A 24,841-nucleotide genomic window follows, 5' to 3' on the forward strand; every position below is an offset into this window, starting at 1 on the left:
TTATTTTCCAATGCGTCTGGGGAATCAGATGCTGATCAGAATCAGCGTCACTGATCAGAATCACTTTAAATAAAATTTTCAGCTAGAATTACTCTATATCCAACAGATATTGTGAATTCAGACACCAAACCTAAATGAAGGTAAGGTTCAGATTAGGAATGCTTACGAAAACCAGTCTTTTTCTTTTTTCATATTCTTGCCGGAACCAAGGTTAAATAAGCAAGTCTTCCTCTTTGGGACCTCTCAGCCCCTGTTCCAGGTGACACTGTCAGTGTCTTTCATTGTCCCAGACTCGTGCTGATGACTTCAATCTGATCTCCTGCTCTGTTGAGGACCTAGGCTTTGTCTTTCTTCCCTCAGCTACTCCAACATATTCCTCTTATTCATATTTCCTTTTTGTTCCTCAAAGCTAATGTTCTCCCTTACTTTACCACTAGCACAGCCATATTATAAAATTTTTTATTTTATGCAGCAATCTTAGATATTCTGTATTAGGATCTCTCCTCTAGCTCATTATATGCTTCTTAATCTTATAATTGATTTCTTTATAACAATAGATTGTTGAGAACTCAACAACAAACCACAACTGATGAATTATTTTCATTTCAAAAATATATGAAAGACTATTTCATATCAGTGATTTAACCCTACAAGAGAGGGTTGAGGTCCCCAATTTTCTACTTGTTATAAAAATGCTAATGCCTTCCTCAACAGCATGTATGGCAAATACCTGGCTTGCTTGTGACTATTACCTTCTAGTCTATTCACTGTGACCTTGGAAGAGGTCGATAATTGATTATAGTTGCCCGTTTGAGGTGACAAGATGCCACTTCAAAAAGCTTTTCAACATAAAATTCTGGGTAGCTATTACCAATCACATGACATTTGGTCATACAGTAACTCTTACTTGCCATGCTTGTCTAGATGATCAGATTCACTCGAGTTCTTTTTCACCACTATTATTTATTTTCCTCACAAATTAATAGTGTATCTTTTGACTCTAACGATGATGCGTGATTGCACAAGTGTGATAGTCACTATGGAAAGACACCACCAGACACCAGCAAAAGACATGCAATCCTTTAATGTAGGTAATGGATAAAGCTGTCATCTATAAATCTAGATATGGCTACACAGCGTGAAATGGCCAGCCAGCAGCATGCATGCAGTTTGATAAGTACTCTTGGCTTTCAAGTTCTCATATCGTCCCACTGCTGCCAATGAGACCATCTGTCTAAAGAGAGGGTATCATCAGGCCTTTGGGAACCTGCCTTCACCATTTTCCTGTTTTTTGGTTATGTATGAATTTTTAGATACCCTCTAGTACCTTCCTATTCACTGGTAACCACCATATTCCTAAGATCTTTGCAGTTAGACTAGAGAATTAAAAGCCAACTTTCCAGGGCACCCTACCCTCAATACATCAAGGTTTTGGGCTTACCTGAAGTTCTATTCAGATAATTTTTACTGTAACTTTAATTTAGCTAATCAATCCCTCTTTTCAACACAAAGCTAGACTATCAACTCAAGAAGTCATCAGCCAATGGTATGGCTTGATTTTCTGCAGTTCTGTTGCAATGTACGTAAATAAGTTATTAAATAATTTGTTCATTTGAATCTCATCAATCTATCCTTTAGGTTTCACTGAAATTCTATTGCAAGATGAAATATATCTGGAGTTGCATTTTGGGTCCATCACTTAATTACTTCTTTCAGCTCATACCTAAGGCACCCTAAACAGGTCAGAGATCATGTACTTGAAAAATCAAACAAAATTATGACTCTTAGCCATTCTGATGGCTACTTTTTAATACTATGCTCCAATGTGACTCAGGGTTCTGCCCTATCCTTCCCTTCTATCCTGGGTATCTCAGCTTCTTTTCAACACTCCTGAGTACACTTCTTAGTGATCACGTTATTGTAAACCACTTTCTTGAGAGATCAACCCTCTCAGTGTCTATATCATCCTGTACTATACCATGCTTGCTTTCATATTTCCTCGAATAGGCTTATTTACCCATTTTTGCACTAAGGTTGTATTAATGAATAATATATTTTGTGTCTATATACTTGGTATATCCCATTTCTAATTTTTATAAAAGAATCACTAATTTTCTTTATTTACAGTTAGTAGAAGTTGCTATTTTCAATACTTTTACCATCTCTATGCTTTTTGCCACTTTATTTCATCCCATCCCTTATGATCTCTCATACCCTAACAGTCACGACACACTCCTAAATCTCAGATTATCACTGGCGTTCCTCAGCTCAAAAACCCTTTCTGTGTTCTCCTCAAGTTTTGAAAAAAAATAAATCATTCTAGACAGATTCCAAGTAGCCACAAGACTGCACCTCTCAATGCCAATCAGTTCCGTTTTCCATGTGTTACACCCTAGCTTTCATTCTGGGGCTCAAAAGTGAATCAGACACGGCCTCTGCCTTCACAGAGATCATAGTTGAGAAGGGGAAAGGAACATATGGAAAAAAAGGGCACAATCCAATGTGCTCCTAAGCACCATTTATACCCTCCAGAGCTTCTCCTCAATATAATGTCATTTTAGCAGCTTTCTAGTTAATAGATGTTCATCTCATCTTGCATAAACACCGTTAATATGAATGTCTGCTATGAAATGCCAATACACAGGCAAAAATTTCATTCTCCACATTGAGGAGCAGTTGCCAAATTATGTGTGTATACATTTTCCTCAGGAACCGAAAGATGTATTTTTAAAGTAGATCAAATGAAACTGGTTACCATGTAATTTTAAGAGACTGAGCAATTATCCAAACATTTCAGGAGACATTTATCCAGTGAAACTTCTGTGCTGTCTAGGAGTCAAATCATTCCCCATATAACGTGTCAAACAAATACTTTAAAAGCCTCATGGAATTTGGGGGAGACCCACTGTAAAGATAAACAGGATTGCTTGATGGTGGTTCCTGAAAAGTCTTCCTGTATAAAAACAAGCTAGATGGGATGGAAAGCTCATTTTCACTGATGTGAGGGGCAAAAACTAAACTCAAACTCCCTTGAAACTGGGCACCCAATCTCTCCTCTTCAGGGCACCCAGTGTTTCTCAGCACTTCTCTAAGTAGCTGGCACCTAAGCTCTCAGCACCGAATAGTCTTTCTCACACTGGCAAAGCCATTAACACACTAATCAATACAAAAAGAAAAGCAAAGAGGGAAAGCACTCCCCCATCACCCCCTGAAGCATAAATCCACATTCCCAAGTATGTCTCTCCACAAGATGCTGAAGCCTGAGACTCAGGTACCTGCAAACCTTTTGGTCCACGGTTAACAGCCTCACCCCAGTGATGCTACCATCATTCCTAACAGCAGCATGATAGCTATAATCCTGGACTTGGGAACATTCCCTAATACCAATGTCTAGTGAATTCTGCCAGACATGGAGACCTCACTAAGAATGTATATCCAACCAGGAAGTCAACTTATACAGCTTTTTAAACTCTCAACCTGAACTTACTAATCCTCTTAATACATATTTGTCTGGTGTTTCAATTGATTGACTTTTCAACTGCAAAACGTTTTTAAATGTTAAATTCACCAAAAAAGGGTTAAAAAATATGCCTCCATCCCCAAAGTTGTAAAACTAGAAATACCTTTTATAAAAATATGACTGATAAGAAATTCGTTTGATAATTTCATCCAAGGGGCATAAACTACTGACCAATAGAACAAATTCAGCCCACAAGGTATATTTCGATTGGCTGCAGAATATTTAAAATTTTTCTTTAAAATAGAATGACGTGGTGAAGCATACCACGTGTGTTATGCCTAGGTTCCCACCATGGTCTATCACAGCATTTCATTCATCACGTTATCCCATGGTGTCCAAAGGCAAATTAGTTTATGAACTCTGGCTTATACTATTTGCCTTTAGAAGAGTCTAGGAAAGAATAGTATTGGTGAATATGTAAAAAACAACCCATAGCTTTAAAAAATATAGGTAATATGTTATGTATGTGATTAAAATTCTTCAATCACTTTGAGGATCTACCTGAGCTCTTAATTCCCAGTTTCATCACATATTTGACAAAAAGTTGGTCTAGATCTCCTGAAGGCAGAAATCTATCTCCTCAGAAAAAGTATCAACTTTTACAACAGTTCTTTCATCAGACAACGGCTCTTTATTAAGATTGGGGCCTGTGTTTCTTCATTATGCAAAGAAAAAAAAATCAGGCAGGATATTTCAGCAGGGGAAAGGAACATTATTACTATGCTCCCCACTGAAAATTAAAATATTCAAAATATGTCAAAATCATCCTAGACTTAATATCTGATCAGTGGCTTAATGTCTGTTTTTACAGAGAACATTTTTATATGTATTTTTGAGAAGCGACTTCCACTATCTTCAAAAATGTGACCAAATTGAGATTCTCAGAAACTGGAGGACAAACAGAAGAGGCAACAAGAACACAAAATTCACCAGCGACAGAGATTCTATTTGAAATGAATAGAATCACACTAGGAGTAAGAACCCGTTTCGAGAGGCTTGGAGCAGGCTTTGATAAATACACATCCCACGGTCTTTGACTTAAACTAAATATATTCATCAGAATGTGTAGCTTTGATAATTATGATACGATTATTTTGGAAATGCAAGAATGCTGCGTTTTTCTCTATCTGTGAATAGTCTCCTAAATTGGACTTCATTTATGCATTCATTTATTCATCCACCCATCAATCAAACATTTATTGAATATTTACTAAGTGTTAGACACTCTGGGTTGGGGATACGATCTTGAACAAGAGAAGAAAAGCCTGTTTCCAGATGAAGCTTACATTTTAATGGAGTGGAGAGCAATTACGATATAAACTAACTTTTGAAAAATGTGTTTCATATAGCCATACAGGCTATGCCTACAGTGAACAAGGTGATGGGATAGAATGGCTGGAGATGGGCCCTTCAGACTGGATGGTCAGGAGAACCTTTCTAAGGAATGTGTACGGCACGAAGCTTCTCAAACTTGGATGTGCCTGTGAATGGCACAGGATCTTGTCAGGATGCAGATTCTGATTCAGAGGTCTGATGTGGGGCCTGAGATTCTGCATTTTTAATGAGCTCCCAGGTGATGCTAATGTGTCAGGTCCTCATACACTTGGGATAGTAAGGACTTTGAATAAGAAATGAGAATGGTAAAACCCTTGGGCATATATCTGGAAAAGATTAAAACTCTAATTTGACAAGATACATGCACCCCAATGTTCACAGCAGCACTATTCACAATAGCCAGGACATGGGAGCAACCTAAATGCCCATCGACAGATGAATGGATAAAGAAGATGTGGTCCATACACAATGGAATATTACTCAGCCATAAAAAAGAATGAAATAATGCCATTTGCAGCAAGATGGATGGACCTAGAGATTATCATACTAAGTGAAGTAAGTCAGACAAAGACAAATATCACAGAATATCATTTATACGTGGAATCTAAAAAATGATACAAATGAATGCATTTGCAAAACAGAAATAGATTCACAGACATAGAAAACAAACTTATGGTTACCTAAGGGGAAAGCGGGGAGGGATAAATTAGGAGTTTGGGATTAACATACATGCACTACTATACATAAAATACATAAACCTCAAGGACCTACTATATAGCACAGGGAACTATATTCAATATCTTTTAATAAACTATAATGGAAAAGAATGTGAAAAAGGATAGATATACACATATATGTATATATATGTATATACATATAACTGATTCACTTAGCTGTACACCTGAAACTAACACAACATTGTAAATAAACTATACTTCAGTTAAAATAATTTCTTTTAATAAAAAAAAAATGAGCATGGTAAAAAGAACTGACAATCATCTGTGGGACTTTGGAGAGGAACTGAGACAAGCCCAACCTTGTGTCCATCTCATTTCTAATCTTCTCTCATCTGTCTCACAGGATGCCCCAGGGCATAACGGGAGGATCAGAGATCTGAGACCAGAGAGGCCAGGGCTTCCATCCTGTCTCCAGCTTTTCACAGCACTGAGGTTTTGGGCAGCTCCCGTACTCTAAGTCTCATTGCTCCACACTGTGGGATCCTTGCGTAATCTGTCTGGCTTAGAGCAAAGAATCAGTAAATGAAAGGCACTCTGCAGCAGGCATCATCCTACCACGAGGTGACAAGTATGAGGACGGCAAACAACACAATAGGACAGCACAGCAGAAGAGAAAGAGAGCCCCAGGGCCCCCAGTCTTGCTGCTTCACTGTTCCAAGTATGGGCTTCTCAGCTCCAGACTCTTCGAGATACGAGAAAAATAAGCCCTTATTTAGTTAAGCTCACATTAGTTAGGTTTTCTGGTTCTTGTACCTAAATGCAATTCATATCTAGTTGTTGAGTGCAGCTATTCATTATTATTGTGGGGCCACTTAGCCACTTAGCAATAGGAAAAGACAGGAGCACCCTAAAGCTTTTGCCAGTGTCCTTAATCGTGACAACCAGCTCTGCCCACCAAAAGCTAGACTACCAAGAAACGCCACTGCATTTGACTCCTGATCTGTATTATCACTGAAGATAATGTGGAGACCTTCACACATCAACCCCTAAATTCTCAAGGCAAATTTGAAGTGTCCACTTTTTAGAAATGGTCATCAAAATCCCCCAGTTTTGAGGCAACTGATAATGTTGTTGGCACATCATGAATAACCCAGTGTCAACCATCATTTCAAGCCAAATCTGGGACACCCTACAAGCAATAAACAAGGCACATATTCTATTCAACTGAGCAGAAAACCAAATTAGCATGTGAAAAAAGTTTAGGAAATTGAGACACATGCAACTGAGGAAAAGAAACTTTTAAAAGAAGCTGTGCCCTCACATAGGTAAAGGTCCTTTCGTAACATTAATTAATCAGCAAGTTTGTACTCCGTGTCTGTTATGTGTAAAGTACTGGAGGAAAGTGAAAGGCAGCTGGAGCAGGATGCCAAGTTTAAGGTCCTCACTGTTGTGGGAAAAACAAGTCAGAAGTGTTAGGCCAGCAGCGAGGCACAGATCAGTCTAAGGGAAGGACCCTCACTATGACCTAAGGGGGTTCAGGTAAGATGACTATAAAGAAAAGATGTGGGATTTTCATGGTAAACGGGAGTGACAAAGATGTTCCAGGTGAGGGGAAGTTTGAGGACCAGCGTATATAGAGAGAGAGAGTGTGAGTTTTACTAGCTGAGCGTGAACAGACCAGTTTGGCTTGTCCAGAGACTTCAAGAAGGTTTAGAAGGTGGTATGTATGTAGTTAGAAAGTGAATTGTGAGGAGCATCAAAAGCTGATCCTTAAGTAATTGGAACTTAAAACCTGCTTACCTGAGCTAAGAGCAGATCTGTTTAATTAAGAGAGGAAGTTCTGCTCTCTTGCTTCTCTTCACGTGGGCTTTCCTCTGTGCATGAGCGCCCTGGTATCGGTCTCTCTGTGACCAAACCTCCTTCTAAGGACACCAGTTGGATTGGATTAAGTTCTACCCTAATTGTCTCACTTTACCTTAATTACCTCTTCAAAGGCTCTATATCAAAATGCAGTCACATTCTGAGGTCCTGGGGGTTAGTGCTTCAGTGAGTCCAGAACAGTCCCCAAACCAGAAACTTGGAATTCATCAACTCTTTCCTTTCCCTCATCTCTACTGTCAAGGTCTACCAGTCATGACTCTGAACTCTATCTTCACACCATCTAAGCTCCTTAGAAAGACATAATAAAATCTTTAAGTTTTAAGCCATGCCTGCCTATCTAGAGTTGAAATTCAAAACCCTGACTTTTAGAAACTACTTCTGAACAAAGGTCAGCTATTTGCTATTTCATCTCCTGAAATTAACTTCCATTCCTTTCAGTTTATCAAACTCCTCACATCCTTCAAGTTTTGTTTCAATATTATTTTCCCTGTGAAGTTCTCCTTGACTCTGCTCCAATTCTTGCTGGCCCCACGCTATCATTTTACCTTGTCTGGGAAGAATTTACCATTTCTGCCACTCTACTGTCACTGAACATAGTATACTGCAAATACTGGATCCATTTCCTTCATAACATCATGAGCTCTTGGAGAAAAAAAAAAACACCAATAGAAGGAATGTACACTCTGGAGTCTGTACAAGCGTCAACCCTAGTCCTACCATTTTTCACTATGTTGACTTTGTCAAGTTACTTAAAATTCATTGGTAAATAGGAATAGGAATAATTCCTATTTCATAGGGTTATAACGACAAGCAAATGAAGTAATCATCAGTATGAAGCAGAGACTCAATAACAGCTAGCTATTTTTATAAAACATGTAGAATATAACAATGACCACAACTCTTTTCTTCTTGGGTGTATTCTGTGCTACGTGATTTGCAGATATTATCTCTTATATACCTAAAGTAAGTGTAGACGTGTATGATTACCCCTCTTTATAGGTGAAGAAACTTAGTCTCCGAAAGGCTAAGCAGCTTGTCTAAGGGCTAACAGCCAACACATGTGGAACCAGGGTTTAAGCTAAGATTTAGATGATTCAAACAAAGCATACTGTACCCAAACAATCATTCAATATGGAAGGCAGAATGGGTGCTCAATGAATATTGATTGAGTTGCTTAATTCATTATTAATCCACAATTAAATTAATATATTTCTTACTGACATTTCTATAGGGAAAGAGGTAAATAGGGTCTCATGTTAAATTAACTCAGTAATGCTAGACATACATATAGAAGTTATTGGTTTACACACTTTTTTAAGAATGGAAATGAAATATGTGTCAAAAAATGGAAGGAATATAAAAGGTGCTTAAAATCACCAGATTTCTGCTGAAGTCTCTCTCTCTCTATCACACACACACACACACACACACACACACACACACACACACACACAAACATCCCAGATCAGCAGCTGAAAACTGAGTGTCCAAACAGTACTTTGCATTTTATGCCAATCTTCCATCAATGCTGTTCATTGTATCCCATACCTTGCTAGTTTTTTCTATAAAATATGATTTTCCTCCTTTCAAATTTTCCTCCTTTCAAATAAACCCCAGAACAATGTAGACGTTACTGATTAAAGCATTTTTTTTTAAAGAAGTACAATTTATATCTCTTAAGCAAAGTCCATCATATTAGCCTTGGTAGGGAATTAATTTAATTAACACAAACCGTATTTCTACAACTCAGATGATCTTCAGAGATACATTCGTATGACATCTGATATCGGGTCACATCAGGCTACATGCTCACCTTGAGTTTTCTAGTGCTGAGGTACAATACTGCTCCAATCATACAGAGACATTTTAAGAGTTTTCAAACACATCTTGAAGTTCTAAAAATACCATACACTAAGGTGTGCCTTTCCTGCAAGACATGGCATCAACTGGTGAATTTTAAGGTATTTTTGCCCTACTAAGAGCAGGTTAAAAAAAGAAAGAAATATATATATGTATTTTATGATCATTTTATAACTATGCTAGCTTACAATAGTTACTTTTCCTCTATTAAAATACTACATAGTTTTGTGGGACATTTATAACTTAGCAACAGAAAAGAAAATATTCTTGAGTGTTCAATATATATTAGAAATAACACTTAATTTCATATGAAATAATAATCATTTGAGCAACAAAGTCATAAAGCTATAAAAAGATTTAGAGACTTACTATCAAATATTTCAAAATTTCTAAAACATATTCTGCCTTATACAATTAATGTTAAAAGTGCTTTTTGTTTTTCTTTCTTTAAACCTTGCAGGAGATAGTCTTCGTATTTTACATGTTCTCTAAACAAAATGGGACTATTATTAAGCATAGTTTAATATATTTATTTAAATAGAAATGTAAAACTCTTTTTTATGATGGAACCTTGGATTAGAATAATTGCTACTGGTTCCATAGGGTATTCAAATGTGTGCCCTTCACCCCCAAAAGGCAGGTGCAAGCTTTCCTGGGAAAGCAGCTCTGCTAGTGTAACGCACCAGGCCTCTGTACTGCTCCTTTATTCAATCCTTCCCAGGGGAAGAGAAGGAACTTAATATGATTGAGTTTGGCATATATGGCGTGGCCCTTACTCTTTCCTCTCTTTAGGGAGCAGCTGCCTTTGGGAAGCACCTGTTCTGCTCCGGTCCTCCAAGCTTTAAGTTATACCAGAGGGAGCTCTGTCTCTAGTATAGCTCCAACTGGGAGGTAACTTTGCCTAAATCTGGGCTCACTGAGAGGAAGCCCATTTGCTGTTGATAATATGCCACATTCTCTGTTATCGGTTTCTTCAGAAATAAAGGTGATGTGTTGGTCTCCCATCTGCCTTACTCTTATTTCTTTCTCAGTTGGCTCAGAACTTGCGTGGGGAAAAGGAGTGTTTGTACTGAGCTCTTTCAAACCCCAAATGAATAAGTATATTTTTACTCCTTTTATCCATTGCAGTCCTCCAAGAGGGAGATTTCACCCCTATCTACAGACACCAGAAACACAAGACAAAGATGATGACCTAAATTATATAAAACCATTAGTTATAATCTTCATGTTCAAAGCAAGTCAGGTTGATTAAACTGCCCGCTTTGAAGCAAAAAAAAAAAAAAAAAAAGCCATATTTCTTTCTAAGGATAGTTTTATGTATCTATCTATGCATATGAGTATACATAATATATACACATATATATTTAATACATAAATATAATGTTATTCAAATAATCCTTATGGTGGCATAATAAAAAATGTACTTGGTCTTTGTGCCTGTTGCTGGCACACAACCCTATAACCCTTGGAATCTCTGGAGGGATGAGTGTCTTTTATGTGCTAATAAATATTTGGTGGTGGGGAAGGGGAGGGTGCCCTAGATTACTTCGGCAGGGCAACACATTGCCAGAAAGACCAGGGCAAGATTAGAGGGCCAGAACTTTTAGCCCCACTCCCTGACCTTCTGGGGAGGGGAGAGGGACTAAAGAATGAGTTGATCACTGATGGCTAGTGATGTAATCAATCTTGCCTACGTAATGAAGCCTCCATGAAAACTCCTACTCAACACCTAAGGAGGAGAGCTGAGGAACACATCCAGGTGCTGGGAGGGTGGCACGCCCAGGAATACCACAGCAGCCCCAGGCCCTCTTCCCTATACCTGCCCTAGGCATCTCTTCCCTATGGCTGTTCCAGAGTTAGAACCTTTACAATAACAGAAGTGTTCCTCTGCGTTCAGTGAGCTGTTCTAGCAAATTATCAAATCTAAAAAGGATGGGGAGGGTTGTGAAATTCCAGACATTGTAGCCAAGCTGGACAGAAGTGTGTGGGCCCCGGGCACCCCGTACTTGTGACCGGCATCTGCAGTTAGGGTGGGCCCTTATACCTGTGCACTCTGACACTAAATCCAGGTAGTTAGTGTGACCTGAATTAAATTATAGGACACCCAGCTGGAGTCCAGAGAGTTGAAGAACTGCTTGTTGGTATGGAAAAAACCTACATTTGGTATAAGAAGTGTTCTGAGTAAATACAGTTCATACTTACCTTTTCTTTTCCTATAACAGCAAAGAAAACATTAAAACCAAACCAAAACCATGCACACCGATTTCCACACTTTTCTCTCACTGGACAGGTATTACACATGCTCTAATATCCAAGTATGATAGAAGTTGGCCAGGGTCACCAAATAGTTCTCAATTTGTGTTGTCATTTCAAAAGACATAATGTATTTAAAACACTCACACACAGTTTTAAAAAGACATAGTTGTTGGAACATCAAAGAGCTGGTTCTTATAAAGAACTTAATATACAGGAAGTCCCTACAATGACAATTGCCTTTTCTCTGGTCACCAAAATATCTAATCCTACTTTTGTTTAAATGAAATAATATGGGCAATTTTTTCAGTGTTACTTTTTGTCTGCTTACATGAATGCAGGGTATTTCCTCATAAACTATAGACACAAGCTATAAAGTAAGCAATATAAAGTCTTAGAATACTTTAAAGATCATTGAAGAGCTTGTCTGTGTCTTAAAACAAATTATTATTGCAAAATACAGGTAAGCATTTGCAACGTTCCACGCTAACAAGCACCAAATTTGAGCTCCGGATTTTGGGTATAAAATGAAATCTTGCACTTCTAAGTTCTGAACTACTGCACATTAGATGAAACTGAGAGCAGTATTTTCAATCACATCATTTTAAGTTCACTCATTGCTATCAATGTATATTCTTCCCTGATAAAACAAGGTGGTGTGAATCTGTGTATTCTGATAAATTGTTTTCCTATCCTCATTCTCCTCGAACAGGAGTATAAACTTCTGGTTCCTATCAAGTGAGTTTTTATTAAAAACGCAAATTCATGTGAGTCTCTGTGATTTGGGGATAGGCACCAAATACTGACTGCTAAGAGTTATGAATATTTATCTGTTGCTGTTATTAAAACACATTTTTTTTTCCTACCAGAGTATTTGAATAAACAATTTCAAAATGTTACTCCACCTGTCAATGTTTTCTGAAAACAGTACAAACCTTCTTTTTTATCTTCTGGAGTAATCTTCACTTTTGTATCTGTTATATCTTTGAATGAGGCCAGAAAAAGGACCACATCTCCTTTCTCATTCTTTATAGGGACAATATCCAATAGGCACCAAAATGGAGACCCTGCAACGGTAATAAAAATACAAATCAACCACTGCCTTGTGTTTTTTCTATGAAAACCACATCATTTGTGGTATAGTTAATAAAGTCCTTACTGTTTTCTTCTATCCCATGAATCTCCCGCAAAATCTTAAAAATGTCAGTTTTCAGACTCCATAAACGCCTAGCCTCTAATGCATATCTCTTCATTCCCAAATGAAGTGCTTTCTCTGAAAATAAGGGAGTATTTTAAACAAAACCACTAGTCTGTGCTGAGACCTTTCTGCTTATGTCATTCAAATTTGTATTTCTTCTTTGAATGTATTGATGTTGAAGCATTCCACTTGATGAAACTCTGCCCCTTCCCGCCCAAAGCACACACTGGTTCCTAAATAAAGACTTTTGTTTGATATGAGTTTGCTAGAGGTTTATTTAGTCCATTTAAAAATCAATGCTTGTGCACCAGAATGGCTAAAAGATGGAAAATACCAAGTTTTGGGAAGGATGATGCAAAGTAATTTGAACCCTCCTACATTACTGACTCGTTGCCAGTTAGTACATATACATTAAAAACTGTTTGGCAGTATCAAGATATATTATCACAATACATTATATGGTAATGTGAATGAGTGATATATAATAATCGACAGGGGAATGGATGAATATCACTAACATAATGTTAAGCAAAATTAACCAGACCCAGAGGAGTAGAATCCATTTAAATGAAGTGCAAACATAGGCAAAACAAATCTAGGGTTTAAGAGGTCAGGTTAGTGGTTACCTTTGGGAGATTGTGATTAGGAGGGGACACGGGTCAGGGTGTTCTGCGATGCTGCTCCATATCTTTCATGACCTTTATGTTGATTGCATAGGAGTATTCAGGTTTTGAAAGTCATCAAACCCTGTACTCGTGTGTATTTTTCAGGGTATATGTTTTATTCCAAGAACATATTCTTTTTTTTTTTTTTTTTTTTTGTGGTACGCGGGCCTCTCACTGTTGTAGCCTCTCCCGTTGAGGAGCACAGGCTCCGGACGCGCAGGCTCAGCGGCCATGGCTCACGGGCCCAGCCGCTCCGCGGCATGTGGGATCTTCCCGGACCGGGGCATGAACCCGTGTCCCCTGCATCGTCAGGCGGACTCTCAACCACTGCGCCACCAGGGAAGCCCAAGAACATATTCTTAAAAGTGATACTCAGACTCGTAAAAAAGAATGAAATAATGCCATTTGCAGTGACATGGATGGACCTAGAGATTGTCATACTGAGTGAAGTAAGCCAGACAGAGAAAGACAAATATCATATGATATCACTAATATGGCGAATCTAAAAAAAAAAAGGTACAAATGAACTTATTTACCCAACAGAAGGAGCCACAGATGTAGAAAATGAACTTATGGTTACCAAGGGGTAAAGGGGGGGGGAGAGATAAATTGGGAGATTGAGATTGACGTATACACACTACTATACATAAAATAAATAACTAATAAGGACCTACTGTATAGCACAGGGAACTCTACTCAATACTCTGTAATGACCGATATGAGAAAAAAAGTGGATATATGTACCTGTAAAACTGAATCACTTTGCTGTACAGCAGAAACTAACACAACATTGTAAATCAACTATACTCCAATAAAAATTAATTTTAAAAGTGATATTCAAGTTCAATTCTATTCTTTGAGCAAAAGAACCATGAGAAGTATCATTAACAGACTTAAGTTCAAACCTAAGTCTTATATTTTGAAAAGTTTTTGTATATTTCAAAATACATATTAAAAAATATATTAAAATTCCAGTACTAGATTTTCTACTGAAAAGCATTCTTGGGCAGAAACATTTGAAGTTGATGAAAAAGTTATTGCTTAAAAACTAAACTGTTGATCTATTCACACATAATTTTCCTACACTTTTACTTTGATGGGAAAAAATCTGAATTTCCATCTTATTTGGGAATTGATTTCAAAGCTGGGTATATGACAAAAATCACAGAGTCAGAAATATCTTTGATGTTTTAACTTGCTTTGTATATACTGTGTTAGATCTCACACTTTCCAACACAGCGATATACCCATCCAGCCTTGGAATCTCTCATTTTTCTTCAATTGAGCACCAGACGAGCAGCTGATTTGTATTTAGCATCCATCTGACATAAAAATTGTATTTTACTATAGCTGCTGGGGTATTTTTGTTGAAAATGTGTGGTTAAGTACACATGGAATAAATGTATGTGCAATGTGCTGCTACTTATAAAGTATGCCTTGAATATGTACCTGTTCCCCCACATCCTCCTAATTGTTTAGTGGCATGATTTCCTTCTTGTTCTTTTGACTCAGACACATGGTTTCCTTTCATTCATCTTCCCAAATATCTATGCAACAGCAATCCCACCTCAATACCCCATCACCAGGCTCCAGAAAACCTAGAATCTATGGCTTATCACCAGGGCTCCAACATCAATCAGCCATGTGACCATGGGAAGTCAGTTAACATTTCTGCAATGAGATTCCCTCGACTGTAATGTTCTCACATCCTCCTGTCCAGGGTAGGTATAGTAACCCCAAGAAACATGAAATGATAACTCAATGTTATTGTCTATGATTAATGAAGAAACCTCATAAATGAGCCATATCCCTGGCCAGACACTGCTCTCTCCCTCATCCCAGAATGGCTCTTACTTCCAATTTTTGTCTATGATTACCATTTCAACTTGGGAGCCTTTTCCCCTAATGCTGTAGCTATGGTAGGAACAAAAAGAACCATCAGGCCAAGCTATCAATCACACCCTAGAGACAGTAATCGTGGGGACTTGGAGAATGGCATGAATCTAATATTTTGGTTCACACTTTAAAACATCTGTCAATTTCCTTGCAGGAACGTCACCCAAATCAGAACAGAGAGTATTAATTTTCCTGAAAATCATTCGATCTACGCACTCAGACAAGCATCATTATTGTCTCCACAGAGTCTCCTCACAGACGTGCCAGTGTATTTTAAAGAAAAGCCAAAGCACAAAATGAGGTGAAAGCCAAGGAAACAGCTGCCAACATGACAATATTCTCTAATCAGCCATGATGCATGGGCATCATGTCATAGCATGCTCTGGAAGAGTTGAAAAATCACTTTGAAATTTGTCTTTCAAGTTATAATGAGATGTGATCTTTGACATTTTATAAATTCATTAAAAACTTCATTAATATGGGTCCTTCTAAATTCAAATTTTGTAATGAGTTGTCATGAGCTAAGCTAATGTCAACCTCCCCATTACATACATGACAAAAAAGTGAATCAGGGAAACAGCGTAAGAGACATATAGGCCTATCTTTTTCCTCCCTCTCTCCCGCCCTTCCTTCCTTCCTCTTTCTTTCTTCCTTTCCTTCCTCTTTCCTCCTTTTCTTCCTTCCTTCCTCCTTTCCTTCTTTCCTTCCTCCCTCCCCTCCCTTCCTTTCTTCCTTTTCCTTCCTTTCTTTCTCCCTCCCTCCCTTTATCCCTCTTCCTTTCTTCCTTCAACTGCTCCTTCATATTTATCCACACCAACTTCCTTACAAATATGGCTTTGGGTACCTCTAAAGTTAGAAAGCAAAGCATAAGCCACTTGCTTCTTCTTCCAGAAAAAGAGGATGGATGCTGAAACCTACCAATCAGGCTCAAAGCAACACCCTTCACACTCACTTTGCTCTCTTAGCCTTCCCTTCCCTGCTGTCCTCAACCTCTCTGCCCTGGCTCTCCGACAAAACCTTCAACCTTACACACTGTAATAACTCAAAGCAATGCCCCAGGGTCTGCTGCTTCCTCTCTTACCCGTGGGTACAGTGATGATCCTGCAATGTCTTTCAGTCAACAGCACCCCAGGCCTGGCACAATAAATCTCTCTTAGTGTTAAGGAGGGAGGGAGAAAATCCCTCAGCCTCCAATCCAGAGATGGGAAGGATTCTTAAAAGTAGGGTTAGAGGGCAGAACTTGTGTGTCAATGTTAACTCCTTCTGTATATAGCAGCCGTAGTTACCATGTGGGTTGGTGAACGCTAAAACAGATGAGTCTCTGGCAAGATTTAAGCTAGTGACACCTTTAATTTCCATGGATAAATACAATTTATGGGTGAAAACAGGGTTTATACCCTCTATGGTAAACTGTATTTTCGGAATCGCGTAAATAATTACGCAGAGTTTAAACCTGGTGGAATGTCCCATGTCTCCATTTTTGGTGCTTTCTTTTCCTTCATTGGGAAACGGGTGCAAGAGAATTTGCCTTGCTAATATTTACAATGGAAAGAAGACATATGCTTTCCATATACCCCTAAAAGATTATAGTTTGCAATAAGTGAACACTAATGAAAAAGTTTCTAGTATGAGTTCATTGTTTAATAACTTAATACAAGGAGGTAGAGATATAAAGAATATTGAGTTGTGGGCTTCCCTGGTGGCACAGTGGTTGAGAGTCCGCCTGCTGATGCAGGCGACACGGGTTCGTGCCCCGGTCCGGGAAGATCCCACATGCTGCGGAGCGGCTGGGCCCGTGAGCTATGGCCACTGAGCCTGCGCTCCTCAACGGGGAGAGGCCACAACAGTGAGAGGCCCGCGTACCCCAAAAAAAAAAAAAAAAAAAAAAAAGAATATTGAGTTGTGAGTCGTTCCCTTCTCTTTAGTGACTGGCTGTGTTGCCATGATGGGACACAGGTTGTGTTTCCCAATTTAACACAACAGCAGAAAGGGATGGGTACCCTTAGCAGGTCCCTCGTATCAAGCAGGATTTTGATTGGATCTTTAATGGTAAATATGTGTGACCTTTAGTTTTTGAAATTATGGCTACACAAATATAATATCCTGAGTGTTAACAGCACCAGTATCCTGTGAGCTAAACGTTTTCAGGCGTTCCTCATATTTCACAGTAAATCTGATCTCTTTCTCTATAACCATTGTCTCAGTGCTACGTACCCAACGGTGTGATGACAGGTTTGACAATTTTTAGAAATTAGTCCAGGGGATATAATACTGGGAAGCGTGTGGCCCAAGGGCTGCAGGTGTGTAAACAAGGCACTGCTAATGGTGGCGGCATGACGGGACCCTCGTATCTGTAGCAGAAAGCGCAGGACATCGATGAGCATCTCAAGCGAGTCTGCGCAGAGCTGTAGTTGCCCCTCCCCCTTATCACAGTTGTTTCTGCCTTGTTCTGGCCCTAACCATCTCTCACCCACTCTTCAAAGGTGTTCTCCCTACCTTTAGTTTTCTTCCCATGCTGCTTCCAAGAATCTGTGTAAATAGAGTGTCCTGATTAAAAATAACTAATGGCTTTTCATAGCTTGCTTAAAAAATTAACATAGCATTCCAGAGACTCTTTATCAACATGGAAAATCTATTTTCACGAAACTAGAAAGGTAAATAGGAAGGGGATGGGTCATGTGAAGTGGTGATGGAAAATAAGGATCAGATTAAAAAGGAGGGGGAAGTCCCAGGAAGCACCCAGAGCTGCGTGGGAGATAAGCCCTACAGCAGCCTCCCCAGCACTTCCTGGTGTTTGTACTGTTCTAAGTGATGAAAGCAAGGATTCTTTGGTGAAGTAGCAGGTAAAGGCTTCACTTTATCTGCAAGGAACACTTCTTCAAAGGACCATCCATCTATAGTGCAGCCTATACGTGTTTCAGATCTGTGCTCAGTTCCCAGTGAATTTGCATTGGGTGGACACGCTCCTCCAAATGCCCCAGGATCCTAATGCACTGGGGCCCCGACGTCTTGTGCAGCAGTGGAGGGTAGAGTCGGGTTGGTGGGACGTGAAGTGAGCCAGCTGGAGACCTCCCTGAGTGGGCAGTGGTAAAGACACCTCTCATTTCAATGTCTGATGAAAAATGAGGCTCTCAGAAAACAATGTGTTTTAAATTTGTTTCTTTATAGAAAAAACAATAGACTGGGAGAATACACACAAAATATTCATAGTGGTGGATTGTAGGATTACAGTTTCTTCTTTTTTCCTTTTCTCATATCCCTGCTTTCAGTTTTGCTAGAATAAGCATGACAGAATTTTTAGTGGGATTCTGGCAACTCTAGAGATTTGGAATAAGAAATGAAAGGAGTTCAGGACTGGGTGATAAGAGTGATGAGGTCATATTTCTAGGGAGATCACTTTGTACGTATTCTCCATGATTTAAATTCTCACAGATATTCCATTTCAAAGTCTAAGAAAAGTTCCATGTTAAGTTAGGGTAACTAAAAAAAAAAGAGGGAAAGAAAGAAAAGGAAAAATGAAAGGAAGAAAGGAGGCATAGATACAAATCAACTGACGCTTAGCTGAACTGAATGTGCCCAGTTTGTTTTTTCTTCCTCTTTCCATTTTGTTCCAAGTTTCCTTTCTCCTTAAATGAAAGTACTTTATTCCCCTCCCAGGAGTATATATTGGCATCTCTCAGAAATCTCTAATAATTTGGAACGAGAGGAGCTTGGGAACTTGAGACCCAAAAAATATCTCCAAGATGTGCTTTAGTCAATAATTCCAACATGCTTGCTCAACAAATCATTTACTATAGCTTTGACCAATAGAGTTATTACTTGCTTTAAGAAAACCAAACAACTTCTGATGATTAAACATGGAAAATTCTTACCTATAACTGAAAGAATTTTTCACATATGGGTAGCCACAAATTCATCTGGGATAGGTTTAGAGGAAGAGCCCAGCTAACTGCACATGGTCCAATGAGAAACAGATAAGGGATTCCTGACAATGTAATGCACACAGCAAGGACCTAGGGATAGCTGTCATTTATTAAGCTTCCATTATATGCTAGACACTGAGTCACAAGCTTTGTATGTATTCCATCTAAACTTCTCTTTGATCACCTTGACCAACATTATCAGAAACTGAAGCACATTTTACAAATGTGGAAATTGAGATGTGTAGTATTTTCTTCAGGGTCACACAGCTAATGAGTGTCAAATAGCAGGATGTAAACACAAATCTGAGTTTGATTTCCAATGTTGCCTTACTATAATCTTCTGGGAATGATTGTATTCTGTGAACAATGTTTTAGAAACTGGATTTCATTTCATTTAATCTTTCTATCCATGCTATAGAACATCAGGATACGTATTCTTTTTAAAATGTCATAAGAGATAAAAGTGAAATAAAGCCTTTGGATAATCAACAAATTTCCCTCTCACCCCCGAAGAAGAGTAGAACCTCTATTTGAAACAAGATTCAGCTACTTTAGTTCTAGACTGGAATATATCTCTCATTTAGGTACACATGGCTCTAATTCTTAAATTTGCTTCAAGTAGCCAATGAGACAATGGGATCTGAAAACCACCACTGGTGCCACTTTTAATCCCCTCCTTGAAACAACGAGGATGCAGTCATAAAAGCTTCATTATCACAGATTTTAGGCATAGTTACCAAGGTCGTTAATGCATGTAGCACCGTATTCTGACCTTAGTCACAAAACCTTTGCTTGACCCCTTCCTCCCAGGATGTTTCTGCCTCTTTCCTAGAATGGTGATCTCTGTGCCATAGTAGCTCTAGGTAGGATGCAGAGCAACATCCCCTGTGCTCATCTCGTCTAAGACTGTACATAACAAAGAGAACTGAGCCCAAATCAACGCTGAGCCATGGCTCTCTCTTCAGTGATGCTCTAGGGGAAAGAAGGACAGATGTGCTGAACCATTGTTAGTGAGCAGATAAATGTCTGATCCGACAGGCTTGGCTCCATGATTGCTACTTGTAAGCCACTTCTTTCTGAGAACAAGGCGCTGAAACAAACTCACTCCCTTGATACTTGACTTTAAGCAAAGCAATTTAAAATTTCTTCAAACTTGGCCGTTGTTCAGTGAAAAAGAACTTGGTTTAAATGAGAATTGGAAGATCAAGTTAACCCTCTCTAATTGCACAAGGCTTTAGTGGGAGAAATCTATGGTCTCTGTAGGGCAACGGGAATAATTGTTGGCACCAAAAAAGCGTAATGCCGACATAAACACAGCATGTTTAAGGGGGTCTGGGACTGTGGAACTACTTAGTTTAGGACCCAAAAGAAAATATTTGGAGATTACATTGCAAGCAAATGGACATAAAGTTATTCATTCATTCAACAAATTTTTACTTAGTGCCTGCTATGGCTGGGAAATGTGTTAAGTGTTTGGATACACATCAGTGAACAAAACAGAACAGATCTCTGTCCTATGCCCTGAGAGAACTTACATTCTACTTTGGAGAGAAAAACAATAAATTACAAATAACTCTATAGTTTATTAGAGGGTTTTAAATGCTACAGCAGAAAGAAAAAGTAGAACAGGGTAAAGGCATATAGAATGTAGGAAACAGCAGTGTAGGGCTGTAGCATGACATTCTTAAGTGCTACTTAATATTGCTTTTGGATATTAATAAATGAGTTGTGTGTTATTGCTGGTCCTCTTAGAAGCAAATGATGAGTAGATTATGATGCAGATCTGAGGTCAAGCAAAGGAGAAAGAAAGGAAGAAAAATTGGATGACAGTGTCTTAGACCTCAGTGCAATTCTAAGGAAAGTTCACCAAGGCCATCAAGGAGTCATCTAGCCAAGCCAATCACCAGAGCTTCACCGCATCTCCTAGGACCAGACCTGTCTTAGCAGCCCTGCTTCACTCCGTCACTGGCTGGTAGCAGCCCCTGGAAAGTCTGGCCTGTGCCAACACAATGATGTGTTTCAGAGGATAGTAGCTGGGGTCATCAGCCATACTCTCCTGTAATCAGAGGTACGAGATGCACATTCTCATGGTTGCTACAATTAGTATAGTAGATATCTCATATGTTTGGCAGACTAGGATCCTTGCCCCTTCCTCGTGTCCCTGCACCTCCATGTTCCACTGGAGATGAAAACTCCTCTCTGTGTGCAGCCTTGGTAGAACTACCCAACCTGGTGCTGAGACAAGCCCTCACTGGAAGGATAGGCAAATCATCCATGCTGACCAATCATTCTTTCTCTTCTGGTAATTTAAATCTTGACCAGAGGGATCCAAGATCAAAAATGAAGGAAGCAGATTCATTCAACAATGAAGGCCAGAAAAAACTTGCCAGTTTTTCCTGCTACCTAGGCCTCATGAACACTACTGCTTCTTGCCTTTTTCAAAGACTGGTTGCTCATCCCTTTCTTTGGTTCCATAAGTTACAACATGTGTTTTCAATAAATTAATATTTTTGCTTCAGATAACCAGAATCCATTTATATTGCTTACAAAGAACCCTAATTACAAAAATGATATATTTAGGAAAGGACAGTCAAAATCCAGGGATTAGATGACATTGCATATGGTTGAGTCCTGAATTCTTCATTTATTTGCTGGGTATCCTCAGATACAATTTTGACACCTGTTTATACCACATCTGCATAGTGGATATATGTTTACTTCTCATGGCTAAGAGCTTTGAAGAGGTCAATACATGCAACAGTATTTTATACTTTTTGACTAATCATATAAAGTAAGGAGTTTACCTGAATGTGTAATGCTTTAATTCTTTAACTATTAAAAAAATCAGGCATAACTATGGCTCAGTATTAATATTTGTTAAAGCTAGGTGGGTATAGGGTGGGCATTTGTTATAAAAATCGATGTATTTTGTGTATGTATGAAACATTTCATATTTTTTTTTAAATTAAGGAAACAGGAGAATTATTCAGCACTTCCTTAAACATCTAAATGAGTATTAAGTTGTAAGATACAAAGTCTTTTCAGATTGCTGGAGTTAGAAAAGGTCTTTAAAGATGATGACAAGGAACTCTTTATTGTAGAGATGAAGATCCTGAGTTCAGAGTGGTTCAGTAAAGAGTGCAAAACGATGAATGTTAATTGTTGAAATGGGAGGGATTAGACCTCAAGTCATACGATTCTCGGGTTTGTGGGCTTTGTGCTGAAACACAGGGCATTTCTCCAAGCATTAAAAAAAAAAAAAAAAAAAAAAAACCAAAGAAATAATTATCACATGAGTAAATAATCTAGTTTTGATATCTTAAAAGGAAAACTTGTACTTATAGATGTTATTGAGAAAATAAGCCAGGACATGTAACAAACTCCGCATTAATCAAGTTCTTTTTAAGCAGTTAGGTACAGAATTAGAAACTGTGTTTAAAAGCTTGGGCAAGTAAGGTAAAAAGGATGGAAAATATGTCCTGTGGGAGAAAGCAGAAATTTTGCGATGAGAATTTGGAAACAAGGAAATAGGAATTAAAAAGAGATGGTTAAGGATCTCCTGACAATTCTCCAGTGTATAAATATACGACTGCAGTTTTACGTGTCAATTTGGCACTTTCCAAGAACATGAAGACAACAAACATACTGAGTATTTCCTCCATTGTGCAAACTCGACTCTTAGTGAAGATTCACGAGCACTGCGCCAGATTGCCCTGAGTCACAACTTGGCAGGCATGTGAGGCAAAACAGTTAGGCGCTTCCTCAACTTCCTGTTTCTTCCCTAAAATAGAGTTGATACTTCACCAGAACTGGAGGCCAAACTCCGGTGCCTAGACAAGCATCACTGGATCCACCAAGCTCAGGGGAGCTCTTAGTACTGACAAACCTGCCCCAAGAGAGACATCTTATGAAAAACAAATCTGTGCATAACATTTTTTTATTAGCTTCCATATGATGATAGGCATTTTCTTCCAATAACAAGAAAAGTACATTTTGAGCCTATAGCTGTAATTAAAACATGACAATTCAGAATTCCCCTAAACCACAAGGGCTTCAATTTGATGGTCAGACTAACAGATTTGGTACATCCATCTTCAGAGGTCAGCAGACTAGATGGGAAATATTTTTGGCTTTGCCATTCATATAGCCTCTGTCTCAACTACTCAACTCTGCTATTGTAGTGCTAAAACAGTAATAAGCAACACATAAAAAATGAGCATGATTGTTTTCCAATAAAATGTCCTTTGTAAATCAGGCTTCCCCCCAGTTATGGCCCACAGTCCCATTTTGCAAACTCCCTATGTAGAAACCTACAGATTACTGTATATGAGTAGTTAACTCCTGATTCTTTGGAAGTTTCGAACAGACTCTATCCTGCGACAGTATTTAAGAAGTACTATTTGTTAGTGTAAGAACCAGGTAGAGTCTTTGTTTAGGTAGAACCCAGATTCTGAATGCCATAGTGGTACATGCTAAAAGAAGATTATCCAGACAACTGTCTTTTATAGAGGGTAGTTATTTCCTTCCTCTTTTGGTAATGAGAATATACTTAGTTATCCTTCACCTGAAAAACAGGCTTAACTGTCAATGAGCCAGAAGGATCTCTGACAAGGCTTTTCTTCCAGTTCCATCAATAGAAGCTACTTTGGGGCTTTCTGAGCTGCATCATAAAGCAAAATACATGCAGATCAGGAGGCTGAAGGAGTGAAATGGAGATTGTGGTCAAAGAGTCTATACAAAGTCAGGCCAAAGCAAGCTAAAAAATGTAAGAAAGAAGCTAAAAAATGTGAGACATTTCTTCCCTGGCAGTCTCTTTTATGCACCGAGAAAGACAGGTCGTTTTCCAAATCATTATATATATCCTATACAATCAAACAACCTTAGGCAGAAGGGGATTTTTTTAACCTCCAAACACATTCTGAATTTAATGTTTTCCCATTCAATAGTATCTTTCCTTAGTAGCATTGTTAACAAGATTTCTCTTGCTGTTTGATTCCTATTGTATTTCTGAAACAGAGTGCTTTTTTCTTTTTTTTTTAATTGTGGAACATAACGTTTCAAAAGATAATTTAGTGGACTCAAAATTGAAGAATTCTGAGGAAGTCAAGACTTCAGGAAAAATAGCTCTCCTTATCATAGATGAAATCAGCTCTCCAGTTACAGCTTGTTTTACTGCCCATCAATAGAGATGTTCCAGACATAAGATCTTTTTTTTTCACTTGATGTCATTTTTAATAATGGTGCTTCTTGGACCCTTCTCACCAGTGCTCTGTGGATTAGTAAATATTAAAAAAAAAAAAAAAACAAAGACAGAAAACCCCAAATTCACACCCCAGACTTTCCTTCTCTCTCATCTTAAATATACACCCAATAAAGCACAAAAGAGCAGGTAAGGTGGCTTCTACAGCAAATGCACGTTTTAGAGACATTCCTGACACTTCCTTCTTTCTCATCCCCCAAACCAAAGAGATCACCCAATCCTTCTAGTAGCTAAACCGGTGAAATTGGTTCTAAATCCATTCACTCTCACTTTATTGGCCACATCCTAGACTAAGCCAGGGTTTCTCAAACTTTAATGTCCAGCAGAATGCCCTGGAGGGCTCCTGAAAGCACAGACTGCTGGGCCCACCTCC

At 38.6% G+C, this 24,841-nt stretch overlaps 1 protein-coding gene across 1 annotated transcript in view; it reads right to left on the reverse strand.

Moving 5' to 3' along the window:
* The window catches only part of KCNH8 (potassium voltage-gated channel subfamily H member 8), a 401,601-nt gene that overhangs the window by 214,487 nt on the left and 162,273 nt on the right, over window positions 1-24,841 (reverse strand). The window contains exon 3 of the mRNA XM_032630495.1: window positions 12,462-12,593. Within this exon, the coding sequence (XP_032486386.1) occupies window positions 12,462-12,593 (132 nt within the window). The remainder of the gene's footprint in view (window positions 1-12,461; window positions 12,594-24,841) is intronic.

This window comes from Phocoena sinus, chromosome 4, assembly GCF_008692025.1.
Source record: "Phocoena sinus isolate mPhoSin1 chromosome 4, mPhoSin1.pri, whole genome shotgun sequence".
Lineage (NCBI taxonomy): Eukaryota > Metazoa > Chordata > Mammalia > Artiodactyla > Phocoenidae > Phocoena > Phocoena sinus.